The sequence below is a fragment of the Borostomias antarcticus genome, assembly GCF_949987555.1.
Source record: "Borostomias antarcticus genome assembly, chromosome: 12".
Lineage (NCBI taxonomy): Eukaryota > Metazoa > Chordata > Actinopteri > Stomiiformes > Stomiidae > Borostomias > Borostomias antarcticus.
In genome coordinates this window covers 7,729,841-7,750,767 of record NC_140245.1, presented here as the reverse complement: position 1 = coordinate 7,750,767, position 20,927 = coordinate 7,729,841, and the positions used below count along the sequence as shown (strand labels likewise).

General features: G+C 49.1%; 1 protein-coding gene across 2 annotated transcripts; it reads left to right on the top strand.

Moving 5' to 3' along the window:
* Positions 1-9,021: 9,021 nt before the first annotated feature.
* LOC311316188 (5'-AMP-activated protein kinase subunit gamma-2-like) lies at positions 9,022-13,539 on the top strand (the record flags this gene model as incomplete). 2 transcript variants are annotated; one of them, XM_084446993.1, is made up of 11 exons in its annotated part: positions 9,022-9,067; positions 9,872-9,981; positions 10,366-10,447; positions 11,630-11,688; positions 11,797-11,842; positions 11,940-11,994; positions 12,170-12,296; positions 12,628-12,793; positions 12,910-12,947; positions 13,129-13,275; positions 13,423-13,539. In XM_084446993.1, the coding sequence occupies exons 1-11, from the start codon at positions 9,037-9,039 to the stop codon at positions 13,537-13,539; spliced, it is 978 nt and encodes a 325-aa protein (XP_084303119.1). In that variant the 5' UTR covers positions 9,022-9,036. The 2 variants fall into 2 exon arrangements, with proteins under 2 accessions (XP_084303119.1, XP_084303118.1); XM_084446992.1 differs by having other exon boundaries at positions 9,025-9,073.
* Positions 13,540-20,927: the final 7,388 nt, after the last annotated feature.

The window sequence follows — 20,927 nt, the reverse complement described above, 5'->3', positions numbered from 1 at the left end:
AGGACAGTGGTGTCACGGGGGAAACTCGACCATGGCCAATTTCGCGTCATGTGTGCTATGAAACAGGCCGGGCCTGTTTGGGCTGATCGGGGCTGTATTAGTGGAGAGGTGGAGCGGCCGATGGTCTCAAGCTAACTAGGGCCATCTGCTGGGTCGTGGGAGGGCTGGGGGGGTGGTTTGGGGGGGGGCAGGTCCGTGTATATTGAGTGGACGCTGTCTGATCAGATGACAGAACATTGGATGCCCGCCCCCCCATCCCCCCCGTGCGCCCCCTCCCTCAACTCTGTCATGAGACGGCCCGGTCTCAGCACTCTTAAAGGTCAGTCTCCCTGAGTTACAGCGACAGTGGACCGCGAGTGACCGGCGGGTTCGTGCCGTACTCTACATGACCTCACGGCGGCCCGTAACCTTTACGACTATATTTGCAGCCTGCCGCCCCGCCCGAGGCGTCGCCCCCAATGTGGGGGTCGACGTCTTTCAGAAGGCCGGGTGCGAACAGTCGAGCTCGGAAGTGTGTAAATGTGCGCGCGAAGACAAGAGTGAGAAGAGCGCGCGAGTGTGTGTGCGCGTGTGTGTGTGAAGATGGGTGATACAGCACATGATGTGTGAATGCTGATTGTACTTTGTCAGAGGATGGAATAGGGGTGTGGGGCAGGGGGAGGGGAGGGGAGGGGGGGGGGGGTGAAAGGGGCGGGGCGATGCAGAGGCTCAGCCAATGGGGAACGGGGCCCTCCCAGACTGTCCTCCTTTTAGAGCCTACCGACATGCGTGCTATATTAAAGAGACGCCACCCACAGCTGCACCTGACGCCAGAGCTCTGAGCAACTCCGCTGAGAGAGAGAAAGAGAGAGAGAGAGAGAGAGAGAGAGAGGCGTGTGGAACGAGAGAGACGCGAGGCGTCCTGGTTTTTTTTTTTTCTTCTTTCCATCACTCGTGAGAGAGAACTCTCACATAGGACGTGTGGAATTTCCAGCTTCCGTGCACTCCGTATCTTCCCCGGGATTTTGGACCAGCCAAGCCTGAACCTTTTATGCACCGCCTCCATAGCAGCTCATACAATCCGTCCAGAGGAGTACTAGGGATACAGCTATGGAGAAACACAGTGTCTGAATGAGGGAAGGCACTTCTGGCCAGAAGAATAGTCAACGTTGAACACTCTCTCTTTTCTGACCGGATTCAGATCAAAAAAGGTATTCGTCATCCAGGGAAAGGACCAAAGCCATCCGGAACGGACTCAGTAACCAGGGACAAGTCGCAGAGAGATTCAGTGAATTAAAACAGCTCTTGGTTCGCGCCTTCAGTGCCTCCCCAACCCAGATCAGCCTCCTTTACCGTACGACTCCTCTCACATTCACTGCTTCCCACAACATGGCTCAGCTGGACTAGCTCTGCTGCGACTGTCCCACATTGACCCAGACGGTCATGGTCAGACTGGGACTTGAACCCACAACCCACTGCTCTCCATGAAGAGGTTCGGAAGCCTGAGGAGGAGCAAGAAGCGAAAGGAGCAGGACGAGTCGGCCGGCAGGCGTCAGACCGAGTCGCCGTGTCTCTCCGGTAATGTCCTGTCCTGTCATGTCTTTCCGGTAATGTCCTGTCCTGTCATGTCTCTCCGGTAATGTCCTGCCCTGTCATGTCTCTCCGTGTGATCCATTCTGCTGTCCACCGTCTGTCTGTTAGGCGTCCTGATTTCACCGGGCGCTGTGACTACTGGTCTCACTGACCCGTTCTAGTGAGACCAACTGAATATACGTAATTGTTTAGTTTGAGTCTATATAGGGTCTGTCTTACTGTAGGTCCTACTGTGACTGTATAGTCTGTAAAAGTTACACTGTTGCGGCTGTACTAGAAGTACTGTACTTCTAGTTGCATGTCTGTTGGCCAACAATCTCAGTAGCCTGGAAAGGACAGGGGTTTTTTGCCTTCAGGTCAATGTTATCAATGGAGCAGTTAATCACAGAAAAATGCCAACCAACCAGACGACAACAGACCTGCAAATACTCACTCTTGAGTCAACACAAGGAATCAATTGAATGAGGTGTGACTGAGGTTGAGTGAGGCTGAAAAGCGTGAAGCGTACATCGTCGAACGAGTAAGGAAATTGAGCCTGACCTCATCTGCTTTGTAATGTGTGCAGAGTGAGTCAAAATAGAATAGCGTGGTAACTCATTTAGTGCTGGTTTGTCAGCAGACCCCGTTTGAAGGGTGTTGAGTGTTTTTACTGCTGACTTTAAGATCCTCAGCCCTCATAGTCAGTCACTGGGCCCTTGGTCGGGCGTGCAAAGCATCCTTCCTCATCAAGGACAATTGCCCAGGTGGAAAGAATGTGTAGAGTTGAGCAGTGGCCATTGTTTTTAAATGTGCTCTATAAATAAAGGGGTATGGTATGGTATGGTATAGACGTGGGCCTGTGACCAACAAAGCGCAGGTCGACATGTACAGTATGTACAGTCACATTTGCGAGTGCAGTGGGGAGCTTCTCTGTGTGAATACATAGATGAGTTGGCACATTCAAGGATGAAAGTTAGAATTGTGAGAGAAGCAAAAATAAAATTAAAATAATGAAATAAACAGTGAGATTTACACAATAAACGATATATACCGATTAAAAAAACGCGCCTTTCGACAACGCCAAGTATGAACTACGGTTAGAGCACGCATTATTTTCGATATAAATACATGGTTTATTGCCGTGCGACCAGAACGGAGTGTTAATCTAATGTCTTTATTACTGGCCCACATCGCCACGCTCCCTGCGGAGTCACTGTTCTATTTCGATACGCTAAACTTTATTGGAGAAGCCAGCGGGACGAAGGGACCGTCCGTCCACAGAGAGTGACAGGGACTGCGGCAGAGAGAACGCCCCGCGTCTGGCCTTCGAGTGACACTCGATGAACTTCACAGCTCCTGATTTAGACCTGGCCTGACCCCGGACCACCTGGGATAGGGGGGATGAGTGGGGGGTTTGGAGGCGGGCCCGGCCCAGGGCTCTGTCATCATGGTGGGCTTACTGTAGCTCAATGTGTGGCACGGCGCCCTTTGTCGTTAAAAGGGGGGCATGGCGCGATGACACCTCCTGAGTGCCGGCCCGCCCATCACGTCGGTGTACGGTAACGTTAGCCGGCGGTTACCGGTCGATTCATCTGGCAAGGCATCAGTCTCTCTTCCACGGTAACCGGCGGTTTTATTTCAGTGTTGGTGGGATTCCTCCTCCTACGCTAGACGCTGGCGGACGCTGCGGTGTTACATCGAACCTCTAATTTGAAACGCTCAGAGACATAATTGATGTGAAGTAGGCAGCGGATCCTCTTTAATTACAGTTCATGGGAAATCCCCCCTTTGTAAAGTCCCTCAACAAGATACTATTATTACGCCAATATTTTGAGGCTTAGTTGCCAGCGGCTTTTACATCAGCTCTTGATGCTGAATGCCACAGATTTATAAAAGGCGCACTGTTTCTCTTTCTCTCTCTCTCTCTCTCTCTCTCTCTCTCTCTCTCTCTCCCACCCCTCTCTCTCTCTCTCTCTTTCTCTCTCTCTCTCCCAATGAGGGAAGAACGTCTTTATGGAAAAGAGAGCAGACATCTGTTCACCAAAAGAGCACTCTCTTTTCTGACCAGATTCAGATCAAAAAAGGTATTCGTCATCCAGGGAAAGGACCAAAGCCATCCAGAGGAACAGACTCAGTAACCAGGGACAAGTCGCAGAGAGATATTCAGTGAATTAGAACAGCTCTTGGTTCGCACCTTCAGTGCCTCCCCAACCCGTACGACTCCTCTCACATTCACTGCTTCCCACAACATGGTTCAGCTGCGACTGTCCCACATTGACCCAGACGGTCATGGTCAGACTGGGACTTGAACCCACAACCCACTGCTCTCCATGAAGAGGTTCGGAAGCCTGAGGAGGAGCAAGAAGCGAAAGGAGCAGGACGAGTCGGCTGACAGGCGTCAGACCGAGTTGCCATGTCTCTCCGGTAATGTCCTGTCCTGTCATGTCTCTCCGGTAATGTCCTGTCCTCCGGACCACCTGGGTTGGGGGGATGGAGGGGGGTAGGTTTGGGCGGGAGCCCGGCCCAGGGCTCTGTCATCATGGATGGCTCTCTCTCTCTCTCTCTCTCTCCCACCCCCTCCCTTTCTCTCTCTCACCCCCCTTCTCTCTCTCTCTCCCACCCCCCTCTCTCTCTCTCACACCCCTCTCTCTCTCTCCCCCCCCCCCTCTCTCTCTCTCCCACCCCCCCTCTCTCTCTCTCCCACCCCCCTCTCTCTCTCTCACCCCCTCTCTCTCTCACACCCCCCTCTCTCTCTCTCACCCCCCCCCTCTCTCTCTCTCTCTCTCTCTCCCACCCCCTCCCTCTCTCTCTCACCCCCTCTCTCTCTCTCTCTCTCTCCCTCCCACCCCCTCTCTCTCTCTCTTTCTCTCTCTCCCACCCCCTCCCTCTCTCTCTCACCCCCCCCCCTCTCTCTCTCTCTCTCCCGCCCCCCCAACCACACGTACACATGCTCTGTCTCTCCAACACAGACACACAGAAAACACACACACACACACACGCATAACGTCAGGCTGAGCAGAGATAGCGGTGGCAGTGTGTCCTCCGACCCCCGGGGCGTAAACTATCCCGGGTGACACGGCCATGGCGGGTGACACGCCCTATCAGCCCCTCAGATGACCTCCCCCTATCAGCCCCTCAGGGAAGGCCGCTGTCCTATCAGACACACTGGTGCCCTTGAGAACTTTGTCTTTGTGAGTTCGTAGGGGAACGCCGGCCCGATCCCCCTCTGTCCGCGAGCTCACGCTCGTCAGCACTCACAATCATGACGTTAATCGTGTCGCGGCGGACGTTCGCGAGGGCGATGTCCGCCGGCCTCGTGAGAGCGTCCCGACGCGGCCACATCGCTCAGAGAACAGGGCGGCCTCACGAGGCAGGGAGTTCACTAATCTATCATCGGAGCAGCAACATTAAAGTGGAAGCCCCGCCCCTCCCGCCCTCCCTCCCTGCGGAGGCTGGCGTTCAACTGGTCGGTGACGGCGCGCGGAGGGGGGGGGGGCCGTCCCCTGTCACCGGGGTGTGCTATCTCGTCCTGTGGAATGTGCCATAACGGCAGGGCTAAAATAGGCCAACGCGCCGGACGTGAAGCGGTGGAAGAGGCCTGGTAATAGCCAGCTAAATGTCAGGAGATAGCGGGGAATGCTGGACAGGGTCGACGTGTGTGTGTCTCTGCGCGTGCGCGCCTGTGTGTGGGGGGAGGGGGTCCGCGCGGGGGGTTGACTCGGCCCGACTTTGACAGCACGGAACCGGGTGTGTGCGTAACACTACACTTGCGGTCGCGGTTCCCCTGCACGACAACATTCTGTAGTAGCTTTCAGAGTGAACCGAGCGCGCGCCGGAACGCGCCGAGGGTCGAAGAGGACGAGCCGAGCCGAGCGGGGTCCCGCGTGGTGGTGGGGGGGGGGGGGCGGTGTAGCCCTCTGAAACGCGAGACGTTCTGTCCCCGTCACCCAGGCGCGCGGCCTCGGAGATATGCGAGCAGGGGGGGGGGGATCAGTGCGTGAGGGTCACGCGTCAACCTGCGCTGACGTCTTCACGCCTGACGCTCAGGGGCATGTGAGGCCTTGTCATATGACCCCGCCTCCCGACACCCCCGTGGCCTCCAGGCAGCTGTCCAGTGCGATCCTGTAGCATTCTGCAGCGTGACTGTGACTGCTGGTCCGTCAGTATTGTTGTTTTAACATTAAAAACCATGTGACCACCTCACCAGGGATTATATTACATTACATTACAGTCATTTAGCTGATGCTTTTAACCAAAGCAACTTACAATAATTGCATTTAACGTAGGCAAAGTCAGTGTACTACTACTTTCCAGAACACACAAGTTCATCGCCTTTCTAAAACAAGTGATACAGTGACAAATGACAACAAGTTGACACAACAAGTGATGGCATAATCTAGTGCTGAAGGCAAAGTGAAGAATAGCAAACTAAAGATACAATAGGTGCTCTCCTGGTAGTACTTCTTGAGGAGGTGAGTTTTGAGCCTGCGGCAAAAGATGGGCAGCGACTCTGCTGTCCTGATGTCAGTGGGCGGTTCACTCCACCGCTGCGATACAGGGACAGTACAGTACCAGAGTGTTGTGTGGATGTACAGTAAGGATATACAGTAGAATTAGGACAAAGGGGCCAGTTATGATGGAGGACTTTCTCTGTTTCAGTCACCTGTTGAGAGGTTTTGAGATCCCAGAAGCTCTGCTAGACTCCCCCCCCCATCGCCGTCTGTCATTGGCTCAGTAGTATCGCACGCTACCATTGGCTCCTCCTCAGTATTCAGGTTTAGAAATGCATTTCTCTGTCCCTCCTGTCTTGTCAGCCGCCAACGCTAAACCCTCCCGTCTTCCTGCAGGTGGCGTCCTGTCCTCGTCCCCCACCACGCCCACCCAGGCTGCCAGCCAGCCCCAGTTCCCCGTGGAGGCCCAGCACGGCGGCGCCGGGGAGCGCCCGGACGGCCGTGTGCGCACGCGCTCGCTCTCCTCCCCCCCGGACCCGGGACAGCGCCTCAGCCTGCCCGCCGCCAAGCCCCCCATCCCCTCCTCCAGCCCCCAGCCCAACACTACCTCACCACAAGTGAGTACTAGTGTGTGTGTGTGTGTGTGTGTGTCTGCGTGTGTGTGTGTGTGTGTGTGTGTGCGTGTGTGTGTGTGCGCGCGGCGGTCTGACAAAGCCCTTATGTTCCATGAATAAGTCATGAGATGATTTCTTCCTCAAGGTCATAAGTGTATTTCTTAGAAATTACCTCCAGAAGAACAGCACTCCAAGACATGGCATAAAAGCCTCAGTACACGATGAATCTGTTGGACCTAAGGCAGATAGATAGATAGATAGATAGATAGATAGATAGATAGATAGATAGATAGATAGATAGATAGATAGATAGATAGATAGATAGATAGATAGATAGACAGACAGACAGACAGACAGATAGATACAGTAGATAGATACAGTAGATGGATACTTTATTGATCTCCAGAGGAAAATTGTTACAGTAACAACAACAGAAGGGCACAATCAGGGCTTCATACAAATGTACAGTAAATACACAAAATAATACAAAATTAATCCATTCTGCAGACAACGTGTCTGCAGGCGTGACCAGTCTAATGTTGAAGTCACAACACACAGTCACAACACACGCCTGCTTAAATATCATGGACTGGGCTGGGCAGAGGTTCTCCCGGGCTGAGATTGCGCTCAGCTCCTGAGTCCAACCACCACAAGTCGATAACAGCCAGATTAGTTCGGTCTTGGTAATACTGTATCACCGCTGCCTGTTGGGAAGACGCATTGATTCATGATTGGAGTATCGCGTTATGCTGAAAGCTTTCCGTTCTGCCCGGGCCTGTCTGTTTGAGCTACGGTACGGTATAGGAGACTCCGCCCAGGAAGTGTAAATCAATATTTCATCACCGCCTTTCATTCTTTTGTTGATACTAACACCCACTGATTGCTGTGACTCATTTATCTCTCTCTCTCTCTCTTTCTTTCTCCCTCCCTCTCTCTCCCCCTCTCTGCTGTAGCTGATGCAAGGAAGGGCTCTGCCTGCAGTACTGGTTTTATTTTAATTGGTACACATAGTGGCCTATCCCTCCGCTCTTTACAGCCACGCCCTCTCTTTCTCTCTTGCTGTCACTCTTTTTTGCTTTCTCTACCTTCTCCCTCTACTCCTCCACACAAACACTCACACACACACACACACTCACACACACACACACTTGGGGCTCTCGTACTGATCAGAGAGATGCGTTTTCGTGTGTGAGCGAGTTAATTAAATACACCCCCGTCTAGGATTTACGGGCGACCGCCGGGGCGCTCTTCCTGTGGCAGAGCAGCAGGGCGGGATCTTTGCCCGCCTTGTCGACGCGGCGAAATAGATTTGTGAGGGCATGGGAGCGGTTTTGGCTGGAGAAGGTGCTGTGTCACCACTACAGGGGGGGTAGGGTGACTCCGGCGCAGAGCTGGGCATCCCAGAGGAGAGTCATCAGGGCTTTCTCGTTCTGCTGCAGTGGACGGCCGCGAACGAGGAGCCGGGGGAGACGACTAATCATAGACACGGCTTCTCTGTGCAGAGGATGACTCAGCTCCCGACTCCCAGCATGCCTGGCAGCATCCAGGCTGGGGGGTTGGGCCGTTAAGGGGTCGGGGGCAAATGTTATGTTTGCATGTTATTGTGACTTCACAGCCTTTGCCTGTATCTATTGCACTGAATCATTGAGCACAACATGTTTGTGCAGATTGTTCCCTGCGCTGTTTTGCGTTTGTTTGGCTTCCCTGTCATGTAGAAAGTGGTATTTGTCTCTATTCGGACCATTAAATTAACTGTTTAGATAGTTTCTTGCTGCTAGGCAACAAAAGGGATTTCCTAATATGGTTAAGAGCTGCCCCTCTGCATGGAGGGTGTGTCCTATGCTGCTATCTAGTGCCTTTTGCATGGTGGTTTTGATGACCGAATCATTAGAAAATTAATTGACTGAAAACAGTCTTTTGGGGACATATGTCGCCTCATTAAATAAATATAAGACGTCTACTTCTTATATCGCGGTAGTCCATTGTCCTCTGCAGGACTGAGTAGTAGACCAGTCAGGCTTGACTGCAGCAAATGGAACGGGCGATTCCACTTTCAGATTTAAGGGGTGTGTGTAGCCTCGTCTAATAATAATCCACAGATAAAGTTACAGACTGGTTGGCACACGACAGCCCCAAGGTCCCAAACATACTACGTTTTGTTCACATAGGAAGTTCAATCAAGTAGCCTTCGCTTGCATAATCGCACATCTCCTATCCTTGAAAACAAACATCGCGTTTAGGGTTTTGCGCTAGAACTATCAGTATGCCATCGAGGAAAGTGTCGAGCGCTGAACTTTGATGAAAGGAGTTGTGGGGTTGACAGCGCGCGTCCGGTGTCAATCGCTCAGTTTGAAGACTTGCTGCCCTCCTTTGATTGCTACCTCTCATTTTTCTCGTAGGTCTACGGTTTATTCGAAGGCATGCTGGAGAAACTTGAACTAGACGATGATGGTAAGTGTGCTATTACCTGCATAGATGTGTCACGAACGTTTCGCTGCATTTCCGCGGAGAAGTAGCCTATGATGAAGCGATGAAGAACGCTCAATTGCAGCCTATCAGTTTATTTTAATGGGACAGAGGCCTATCAGTATAACATGTTTTCATTCAATGTAACGTTATAGGCTACGTCGCAATGATTCTAACCTCGGCTGTTTCACTGCACTCAGCGCATTAGAGAGGGATTCCCTTGTAGGTGATCTAATTGTCTCAGTAGGGATAGCCTAGCCTATATTACGATGTGAAGTCAGATCGCGCAACGCATCTTGATTGCTGATCAAAGATGAAACAGAGGTGAAAAAAAACAGTTATGTAGGTTTATGTAGCCTACCGTGGTGCATGCAACAAATGAGTAGCAAATACATAACTTGCTTTCTCTATGAATATGCATATCATATTATTTATGATGCCACGTAGGCCCTATTTATGCTTTTATTTTTTAATGCAGTGTACTGGTCGCCTAGCCTTTGGTGTTTTCAGGAAGCTCTTAAGTGGTCTCGTAATGGTTGCAGAAGCTCTTAGATCGCAGAGTATCCTGTAGCGTCTCTCCATAATAGCCTCCACCCCTCTCTCTCTGCATAAGGGTCGTTTTGCACTCTTCCCTTACACAACAAAAAGGTATCGCACACCAAGGCGCTCTTGTGAGGTGCTGATCATTGGAAGGACTGATCATAAGAAAGAAAAAAAGTGTGGCTCCGTCCATATGCAGTAACTCTTCCCTTCTCTAAATCCCGTCTGTCTGTCCGTCCTCTTCCCCAGCTGCTGTAGAGCCAGAGAGTGATATTTACATGCGCTTTATGAAGTCCCACAAGTGCTACGACATCGTTCCCACCAGCTCCAAGCTGGTGGTTTTTGACACGGCACTGCAAGTAAGGAAGCCCTGCTCCACCGCTATGACAACACACACACACACACACACACACACAAAACAAACAAATATCAAATAACTCAGGCAAGCCTTCTCTAACCCATTTTGGTCCGTTGTTATAGCATTTGTTAGTCAAACAGGGTTCGTGAGGTTCAAGCCCAGTACGACGGCGCTCTTATCATAATGCGGTGCATTCTCAGCCTTAACGACGTTGGTTAATGTTCCATGAGAAAAGCAATAGTATTTTTGCCGTGTCTTTTGAGGCGGTTGTGAAATTGCCGTGAAACGGTTAAAGAGTAATCTTTAACTCTTTCATGTGTGGACGTTCAACCGCGGACTCCGCTGACCTCTGTCTGGGCTCGCTCCATTACTCGGTCTCTCGCAGGTGAAGAAGGCGTTCTTCGCCTTGGTGGCCAACGGGGTCCGTGCCGCTCCGCTGTGGGACACGGAGAAGCAGTGCTTCGTGGGTAAGTGGTGGAGCGCCTGATTCAGGCCCTTGTGAGGTGGTTACAGGTTTCCCTGCCTTCCCCGCAGTGTGCGCTACGCTAATGTCACAGGGACACAGGGCTGTTGTCCTGAAGAAATCGCACAAGATACGAGTCTGCTAAATGACTGTAGTGTAAATATAGCCACTTGATATTGTCTGGCTCGACTTCACTCATGGAGGTCGGGTAACATTTGTCCACTGCCATTTATAGTAGTAGTGATTGTTGTGAGTTGGCCTGCAATGACGAGTAGCGATAACCCTATTAAAGACCTTTAAAGATTCAAGTTATCAGGGGTTTCCAGTGATTTGTTTCATTGACCATGACATGAGCGAGTGACCAGTCCTTGGGTGATCTCATTGAGCGTCAGGAATGACAGAGTGATCAGTCTGGTAGAAGAGAACCGGACGAGATGTGAGAGCCTGCTGTTCTTCTCACATATGCTGTTGTGTCTAGGCCTATCCACATACTGTTGTGTCTAGGCCTATCCACATACTGTTGTGTCTAGGCCTATCCACATACTGTTGTGTCTAGGCCTATCCACATACTGTTGTCTAGGCCTATTCACACACTTATGTCTAGGTCTACCGCGGCATGGTGGCGCAGTACTTTGCACTGTCGCCTCACAGCAATACGGTCCTGGGTTCGATTCCCGCTTGACGATGTCGGCACTGGGGATGTTCTCCCCAGGGTTGTAAGGTACTTAGGTGGGGTATCTCCCAGGCCTTTCTGTGTAGAGTTTGCATGTTCTCATGTTCGCAAGGGTTTCCCCCTAAAGAATCCAATACGAAACACATGCAGAACAACAGATGCTCTTCAGTCCTGTCTGTCCCTGACCAGGACTTGGACTGAGCACTTGGACTTGGTCCCCGGGCGCCACTGACGGGGCTGCCCACTGTTCCTGGCTGCCCCGTCCACCTGGAGGAGGGCAGCTTGGATGGGAAAACGCAGAGGACAAATTCCATCAGCGACCCGTGAAGAAAGCATGTGTGCGCTGTGTCGCCACTCACACGTGCACCGTGTGTGTCACTGTGGTTAATGAAAAGACCCTCGAGGTCCTGTAAGGCTACTGTTGTGTCTAGGCCTATCCATATGCTGTTATGTCTAGGCCTATCCAGTGCTTCTTTGCTCCCACACACTGCCTGACTGGACGTCTCATTCCAGGAATGCTGACCATCACAGACTTCATCATCATACTACACAGATACTACAAGTCTCCGATGGTACGTCTGACCTGAAGAAAGTTTATTTATTTTCCATTCAGGGGAATTTCAGCTCTGAGGGATTTTAGTTCTTCATGTTGGCATTAATGAATTATTCATTGTTTTCAGGTGCAAATCTATGAACTAGAGGAACACAAGCTTGAGACGTGGAGAGGTCTGTTGCATCATTATGATGATATCCAACTCACATAAAAGAAATCCCATGTCTGTGATACTTAGGATCTCTAATATTCACATTTTCTCCTTCCTAGAGGTATACTTGCAGGAGACCTTTAAGCCTTTAGTGAACATCTCACCAGATGCAAGGTACATACATCTACTATGAAGAACAAGCATAAATACAGTAGATGTTCCAATGAATATTTTATACCAGTGAATGTATTCTGTACATATGACTGTGTGTGTGTACTATACTTTGGAGTGGAATCATTTTAAACAGCTGTGCCTTTGTTTTGCATTTGATCCTCTATTGCCTCCGTAGCATATTTGACGCCGTCTACTCCCTAATCAAAAACAAGATTCATCGTCTTCCCGTCATTGACCCAGTGACGGGGAACGCACTTTACATCCTCACACACAAGCGGATCCTCAAGTTCCTCCAGCTCTTTGTAAGTCAGGAACCGCACCTGCCTGTCTATTGTTGCAGGGTTCTGTGTATAATGTATGAAGACAGTGGTTTTATGGTGGATGAATATATCCACAAATGCCTGTTGGAGTGACACAGCGTTTCACTTGTGAAGCGCCCTCTAGTGGCGAGATATAGGAAGGTTAACTGAAATCGAAAACACACTTCATCGGCACAATTACAATAGAGCAAAGGGACCTAATGAGAGATCTAATCTATCCTAACTTCCTTTCTTCGTATTCGCAACGGCGCCGTGTCACCATCTCGCCGTCCGTCGTACCCGTGCCAACGTTGTTGCTCCGCGTCCCCCCCAGGTGTGTGAGATGCCCCGGCCGGCCTTCATGAAACAGACCCTGGGGGAGCTGGGCATCGGCACCTACAGCAACATCGCCTTCATCCACCCCGACACGCCCATCATCAAGGCCCTCAACATCTTCGTGGAGAGGCGCGTCTCCGCCCTGCCCGTTGTCGACGTGTCCGGTAGGGCCTGAATGATCCGATTGATGGTTGTCACGGCAACGATATGCCCCGCCCCGTGGATCTTTTGTCTCTGATATGAGTTTCGAGAGACAAACCTTTTCTGTGTTTCTTTACAGGGAAGGTGGTGGATATATACTCCAAATTTGATGTCATAGTAAGTGTTTACGGTCTATATTCTTAGCATGACATTTCAGTTGAAATGATGGTGATTGTTTAGCGTATGAATTGTGGGGAAACGGTTGATATTCCTCTTAAGATGCTCTGTAGTCATGTTGAAGTTCAATGAGGTGTGTGTTGTGTGTTGTGTGTGTGTGTGTGTGTGTGTGTGTGTGTAGAACCTAGCTGCGGAGAAGACCTACAACAACCTGGACATCACTGTGACCCAGGCTCTCAAACATCGCTCACAGTACTTTGAGGGAGTCATGAAATGCCATAAGCTGGAAACATTGGAGACCATTGTGGACAGGATAGTCAAAGCAGAGGTGAGCAACTACTCAAAGACACACACACACACACACACACACTGGCAAACACTTGCATGTGTGATCTCACCACGTCATATTCGTGTGTACGTGTATATAAGAATGCCCTCTCTATCGTCTGTCTGTGTGTCCGTGTCCGTCCCTCAGGTCCATCGGCTGGTGGTGGTGGACGAGCGCTCCAGCATCGAGGGCATCATCTCCCTGTCGGACATCCTGCAGGCCCTGGTGCTCAGCCCGGCAGGTATAGACGCTCAGAGCTCCTAACACCTCCCCTCTCCTCTCTCCCTCTCTCCTGGAGCCCCCGGCCCCCACCTTGCCCTGTCACCCGCCCCCAGGTAGGACACACACGAGCGCCACTCCGTCACTGGCTAGCCGTCACCCGCCCGTGCCTGTGAGCCATGCTGGATGCCCTGTCCAGGTCTGAAAATGTGCCCAGTGGGTCAGATCAGGGTCCTCCGTTATGGATTATGGAGACGTGGGCTTGGAGTTTGCACAACGTGGCCATAGTTCTGATCACCGGGCACATTTGAAGACTTGGTGTGGATGGGTGTGTGTGTGTGTCGTGTCGGGATCAAGGTGTGTCCTTCACTAACACTTTAAACTCCTGCTGATTCAAATGAATTAGCAGACCCCCCCCACCCCAATCTAACCCTAATTGCCTGGGAGCAGTCTCTGGCTGCGTTTCGAATCGCATACTTCTACTTTTTACTACCACTACGTACTACAGCTGTCCCTAAAAAGTACGTACTTTGCCCGCAGTACACATTCAATTGGGACATACTGCCTCGTCATGACATGACCACATCCGTCGCAGTCCGTAAAGCGGCGTTCGTCCACAGCTGGGATTCGTTATGGCGCGACTCGCACATGTGATGTAATTTCCGCTACGCACAGGATTGTGGATCAGATTAGCCAGAAAAGTCTGCTGGCTTGCATACTGCAAAATACGACCGGATGTAATAGTACATCCTGGTATTTTTGCCATACTGCATGTGGCATACTATGTATTGGGACATACTACATTCTATTTTGGCATACTATATAGTATGGATGTATGCGATTCGGAACGCAGCCTCTGTATGTTGCTTGTAAGAACCTTATTTAGTAGTCAACGTTCAGCCTGGGTGTAATGTGTGTTTATCCAGTGCTTCAATACTAATAGTCACATTTTACCTGCATCTGCCCACATAAGTGTGAACTATAAAATACGGTCTTGAGCATGGTGTGCTCTGTGGGGGGAAATGCTTTCTTTCTTTCAGTCTGCTCATGCATTATAAATGTGATGAGCTGGACCTATCACCTTCTCTGATAAGAGATGAAAGGATGTTAAATCCAGAGATTTTTGGGCGTAACTCATAAAACCGCAGAAGGGCTTCATCATATCGATGCCCCCCCCCCCCCCCCCCTCCTCTATCCTGTCCAGATGCCTGCAGAGAGGAGGAGTGCCTGCTGGAGTGAGAGGAGGCAGGGGGGGGCCACGGAGGTTCAAGGCTGTCCCAGTCCCACACACCTCCAGGGCTGGGCTCTAGGCCCTGGGGGGGGTGGGGTGGGGGCGGGTGGGGTGGGGGGGGGGGGGGGGACCGGAGGGCCTCAGAGACCTGCTACTGACGCACCACAGCTGGGAACCAAAGGACTGTACGGACCAACCGCAACCAAGAGGGGGAGCTCCTACACTGGAGGATCAGCTGTTGTCTGTCTGGAACGGAATTGATTTTCTTTTGATGACACACACACGGACACACACACACACAGACTTGAACCTGCACTCTAGTTTCGAGCAGGCCCAGTCTGGATGGGTGTTTGTATGTATGAGGGCTATGTCTGGGTTGGATTTCCTGTGTGATGCTGCTCTGTCGAGTGTCAGCCATGCTTAGTCACTCCCCGTAGCGTCACATCTAAAGAGGTTCGCCTCCCAGACCGCAAGATGCCATCACATCTCCTTTGTCCCTGTTGTAAAGTGAGTTTGACTCATTCTGGTTAGCTATGTGTGCAACACAGTATATTGAACCTAGAGCTCCACAACTCTTTGATTTGGTGTTAAAACTAAAAACTACCGTGTGGAATGTGATTATGGCTCGTTTTAAGACGAGTGTTGTTGCAAGTAGTCATCAGCCACACCCATTTTTTTGGGCATGTCACCAATACTGACTCATTTGTGCCTTGTTCATGCCCCGCCCTCATCACCGAACAATAGCCACCATCATCCTCAGTGATGAAGGCCGGTTGTCATTTAACCCCTATGGAGAAATGTCAAGTGTATATGGTTACTTTGTTTGGACAGGAGGGTGAGGGAAGTTAATCTTTTGTGTAATATGCTATGGAGGGACAAAACAGAGAAAGAGACATTTGGGGATATTGCTTTTATTTTGTACTCATTGCTAGTAATCCCAAGTGAGAGACATTTCTTTTGACCGCAATATGCACTAGGACAGTAGTTGTCTCTGAAACCCGCCGTTACCAAAACCATGCAAAACCAAAATGGCGTCTCACTACTATGCTCCTGCTGTGTCCAGAGCATGCAACTCTAACAGAACTCATCTCTGTGTTTCACTGTAAATAAATTGTCGGGTTTTTGGGAAAAGTGCCAGAGAAAGCTTTATTTTTATGAATGTTACGAAAGCCATGTTTAAATGACTGCAGTTTTAATATTATTTTTGTAAATATATTGTGGCAATATGTTCAATTCAGAGCGTTTGTATTCAGATCAAGATGTACTGTACATGTGTAAGCATGATGAAATACACTTTAACAGTTAATGAATGTTCTTTGTTTTACCTTTTTGTATTTTTCTGGCTACAGAAAAATAAATGACACTGAATGTACTTTTAAGCATTGTTTTTCATTCCTATTTGAACATTGTCGCCATGGAGAGGCTGAGGTCTGTACTGTAAGTGAGCCTGAAGCACAGTAGTTCAAAGCACTGTTATCACCGTCTCTGGAGCATTTCAGGACACGGCAAATCCAATGTGAGAGGCTCTCATACTAATGTGAGTTTGTGTGTCCCCTCTCATACTAATGTGAGTTTGTGTGTCCTCTCTCATACTAATGTGAGTTTGTGTATTCCCTCTTAAGTTATTCGGCGTGACCAATTGAAATTCTTTCCACAGCCGGGGTTAATTGTACTTTATTTTCTTTCTCTTTTAGATTTTAACAGAACAAATGTCTTTGGGCAGTAGCGAGCCAAACAAGTGCACAGTAAACATATTGTCCCCTACCAATGCTGTATCGGCCCTTCATGTTCAAACAGGAAACACTTAGGAGTTGGGTTTATTCTACTAATAATCACCACCACTATATTTGTGACATTTGTCGCCTCCAATCATCGGTATCTTATTGTCACTTACCCAAAACAATTTAGAAAGTTAAATCGAGCACAACAGCTGCTCACAGTGCAGCAGCAGCATCATACAGTAGCCGGCGAGGAGCAGCTGGGTTGGACACAGCTGGCGTCAGACGATATGGCCTAATCATTGGCTGTTTCCTGACCGTCCCATTCACATCCCTCAACAGCCAAGCACCACTGCGTCTGGGTTAATAATATAGCTTCTTAAAATGTAATCAGTCAGCCAGCTAGACACAACAGTTAGTCAATTAGTGATCAGGTCGCCTCTTGACTGACTGCTTGGCTGAATGGGTTATGATGGTGGCCTCTGATCATGAGAAAAGGCGTGCGTCTGAGTAAAGGCCAATTCCTCTAGAGAGTAAAGGCCGCTTTCTGCCTTTCATAGTGTACGAAGCAATATGTTTTGGCAATGGGTGGGGAATAAACTGTGGCTACCCTCGTGGTGGGCTCTGGTACATCCTGTTAGAACAAGGACCAGACAAGCAAGAAGCTCCAAAATTGGTGGATTTGGAAAGTACAGTAGAAGGGCCCCTGAGTAGAACTGATTTTTGTGTGTGTACAAAGCAGTGTTGTACTGGCAATGGGGAAAATGGATTGCGATGGGGGACAACAAACATTCCCAAGGTCTCTCTCTCTCTCTCTCTCTCTCTCTCTCTCTCCAATTCAATTCAAAGGTCTTTATTGGTTTGGGAAACAGGTTTTCCAAAGCAAACGTCACAAAAGGTCACACAAAAATTTTATATAAATATAGACACAAATAGGTGAATTGAGTGAAGCGTAATTTACAAATGTATTTAAATTGTCATGTTATCATAGTAGTTAGCAGGTAGTGGGCAGGTACTCTCCACTCTCTCTCTCTATAGGTATGAGGAATCACCACAAGGGGGTGCTGTGGTACAAGCAGCGAGACAGACTGTACAACAGACTGACTTCATTGAAAGGTTATCAAAATGTCATTCTCAAACTTTGATTCACCCCAGAGATTTGACCAGTAAAAGGATATTCTGTTCTGAATTCTGAATGCTTTCAATCTATTGGTGATATGTCATAGTTACCTCAACTGTTCCAATGGATTTTCAGATAAAGTGCAAAACTGGTCCAGTCTCTAGACAATAGTCGTTGCTGCTGAGGATGAAACAGATCAAAGGGAAAATTGTCTCTACACCTTGAAGCCTTAAAGCAGTAGGGCTTACCAGTTCTGCCCCCCTCCTGTTTTAACTGCCCATCACATGTGCGTGCGCACACACACACACACACACACACACACACACACACACACACACACACACACAGGCCCTCACACCCTAGCCCTGGACTTTCCCTTGAAAGTCTAAATGTGATTTAAAATTCTCCTTCTTCAGAGCATGTCATGCATTTTCTATGCATGGAGAGAGAGAGAGAGAGACGTGTAAGAGGCTCCAGCCCAAATGAACTTCCCCTCTGTTCCTCTCCTCAGGGAGAAGCCCTCTCTTTCTCTCTCCCTCTCTCTCCCTCTCTCCGTCACTCTCTCTCAATCTCAGCGTTACTTTTACTGCATCATGCTTTTCACAAATTCTGTGAAGCGGCCGAGGACCGAAGCCTTTGAAGACAAGTGTGATCAGAAGAAGAGAGTGTGTCAAAATTAGGCCCCGGGGGCATTTGGTTTTTTACACCAGCCGTGTTTAGCTGTGTGTGGAGTCGGGAGGTCTGACCGGGTCTGTGTTTTGGGACGTCTTTGATGTCTGGTGGGGCACGGCCCCTCAGCACGGCTACAGCCGTGTCCACCCAGCAACCCAGACACACACACAGCTCCAATCAGACAGGGAAGATCACAATACACACACACACACACAAACTATCTCTCTCTCCCTCTCTCTCTCTCTCTCACACACACACACAGACTCCTCTTTTGTGTTTTAAATGTCATCTCTCTTCTCTCTCAACTGTGTTTTTACTGACATGGGAGAGAACACACATGGATCTCAGAGCATCAGCGTTAGTGTCATGCAGAACAGACACTATTACAGAACAGACTGTCTCTGGGACTGCAGGAAAGATCATGTTTATTTGGAACAAGAGAATCTGGCTAGCTTATTGTGGATACATAGCAGTAAACAAAAGAAACACGTTTCACTTTGTAAGTGCTACAGGTTGGAGATTATATACAGTATACAGCAACCATGGGTTGCTACATTCATAAATACAGAGCAAACAGGGAATATGAAAATGACAGTACAAACTACCCCTTTCTCCCTAAAAATCTTGGTTGTTTTTCCATCATCTATTTTTTTATCCTACCATCTAACAGTTGGAGTCCATTTGTACTTCATAAGCATACAGTAGAAGAAAGTTGAGGGGTGCTGGGAGAATCAACATACACACTGTAACAAGTCACACACACTCACTCATACTGGTTACAACTCATATACTCCAAATGCCATGTGAACAGAGACAGGAGATGTAGCAGAGCAAAATATAGACCTATCCACAAATGCAGACTTGAGACACTTTCTGTATGCAACGCAATTACTAGAAATGTACTATCGTAAGAGCACAAGTTGACAAGCTGGATGCAACGTGGGTCTACAGGACCTAGTAAGACGTTAAATAATGCGATCTGATCAATATTTTCTAAATGGCAACCCACCCACACAAAGGTTATGAAATCTCACTCAACAATCTTCATATGAAGTGAAACTAAATTGGCATACTGTATGTTTCACTTTAAGCTACATATTTTCAACAAGGTTACTGACAAGTGAACTTTGGTATCCAGCTTCTTTTTTTTTGTCTTTTTTTTTTTTATTTTTTACATCTAAACTGTAAGTTTGTGGCAGTTTTTAGCTGTGTTAAAACAGGACTATAGCAGCCTTTAGCCAAAATGAATACAACGTACATATGCACTGCTGTTGTTGTACAAACATGTTGTATAAACATTAGCAGCCGAAAATAGTGTACTATTACAGTGTGTTTCTGTTCAAAGATAAAACAAAAGGTAAAATTCTTATGGAACATTGTGTCTGTCCATCTTCAGAAAGAAAAAAAAGTAACATATCCTTTCACGTAACATTTGGATTTCTGTGATCTGGTACCTGTTAATAAATAAAAATGTAGGCCACCTGTTCAGTATTTGTAACATCTATCATATAAATATAAGGTGAATACATTGTGTGTGATCATTTTGTTGAAATAGACAGGATTTTGTTGTTTTCGTAGTGATGCAACAGATTTCCAGTGAGAGAAATATCTAATCAATCTGTGTCAGAAATGCATGTGTATACCGCAAAGCCTGTCAGATAAGGATAATATCATTGGACTGCAACGCTTAAAGACAACAACACCAATAAAACATCTGAAAACCACATTTTACATTTGTAGACGGCCAGCATGGCTGCCGGGCAGCAGTAAGATGTTGGGTTCCATCAAACAGTAGGTTCTGAGGCCTGCCGAGGGAACTCTCAAACCCTAGAACCACGGTCTTCTGTGACTTGGAATTCTGCGTGAGAGTCAGCCATTAGATACTGAGAGAGGTGCACACTGGGATTTGTGGTTTTGTGTTTCCGACATGGTCCCATGGAATATGGAGTCCTATTCTACTTGTCAGCCGTATCTGTTGGGGCCTTTCTGTTCAATGGGAGGAGGCAGCAGCAGCAGCAGCTGGGGGACACATGGTCCTGGAGGGTTTGGCAGCCTACCGTCTCTGTCACAAGGAGCTCGGTTGAGCAACAGTTCGCAGAGAGAGCAAGAGGGCGTAGAGATGAAGCGCTGACTCGGTCTGAGTGACGCTCAGCCGCCCTTAGCCCGGTCAGACCAGACCGATCCGCGCTGTGCCGATCCGGGCCAGGCCACGTTACTTCCTGCCCCTCTGCAGCTCTCTCAACCAGCGGAACGTTTCTGACATTTTCTCCTCCTCCGTCGTGTGAACACTCTCTCTCTCTCTCTCTCTCTCTCTCTCTCTCTCTCTCTCTCTGGCCATACCTTCTTTGTTTAACCTCATGTCTTACCCTTCACTCACCTTCACTTCTTCTATGGTTAGTGAGTTATTGTTTTCTTTCGGTCAGTAACATCTGGTCGACTCAGGAGTTCCGTCTTCCTGCTACCTGCGCCTTTTCCTACCTACCCCTCTCCTACCTACCCCTCTCCTTTCCTTTCCTTTCTTCTCCACTCCTGTCTTTCTCCCGCTGCGATGAAAACCACAGGTTCTCCGCGGGTCAAAAGCTAATAGATTCCACCCCACCCACCCACCCACCGCGCCGCTGAACTCTACGAGGCCAGCCCCCCCCCCTCGCCTCGTCTGCAGTGTCCACATTCCGCTAAGGGCTGGGGGGGG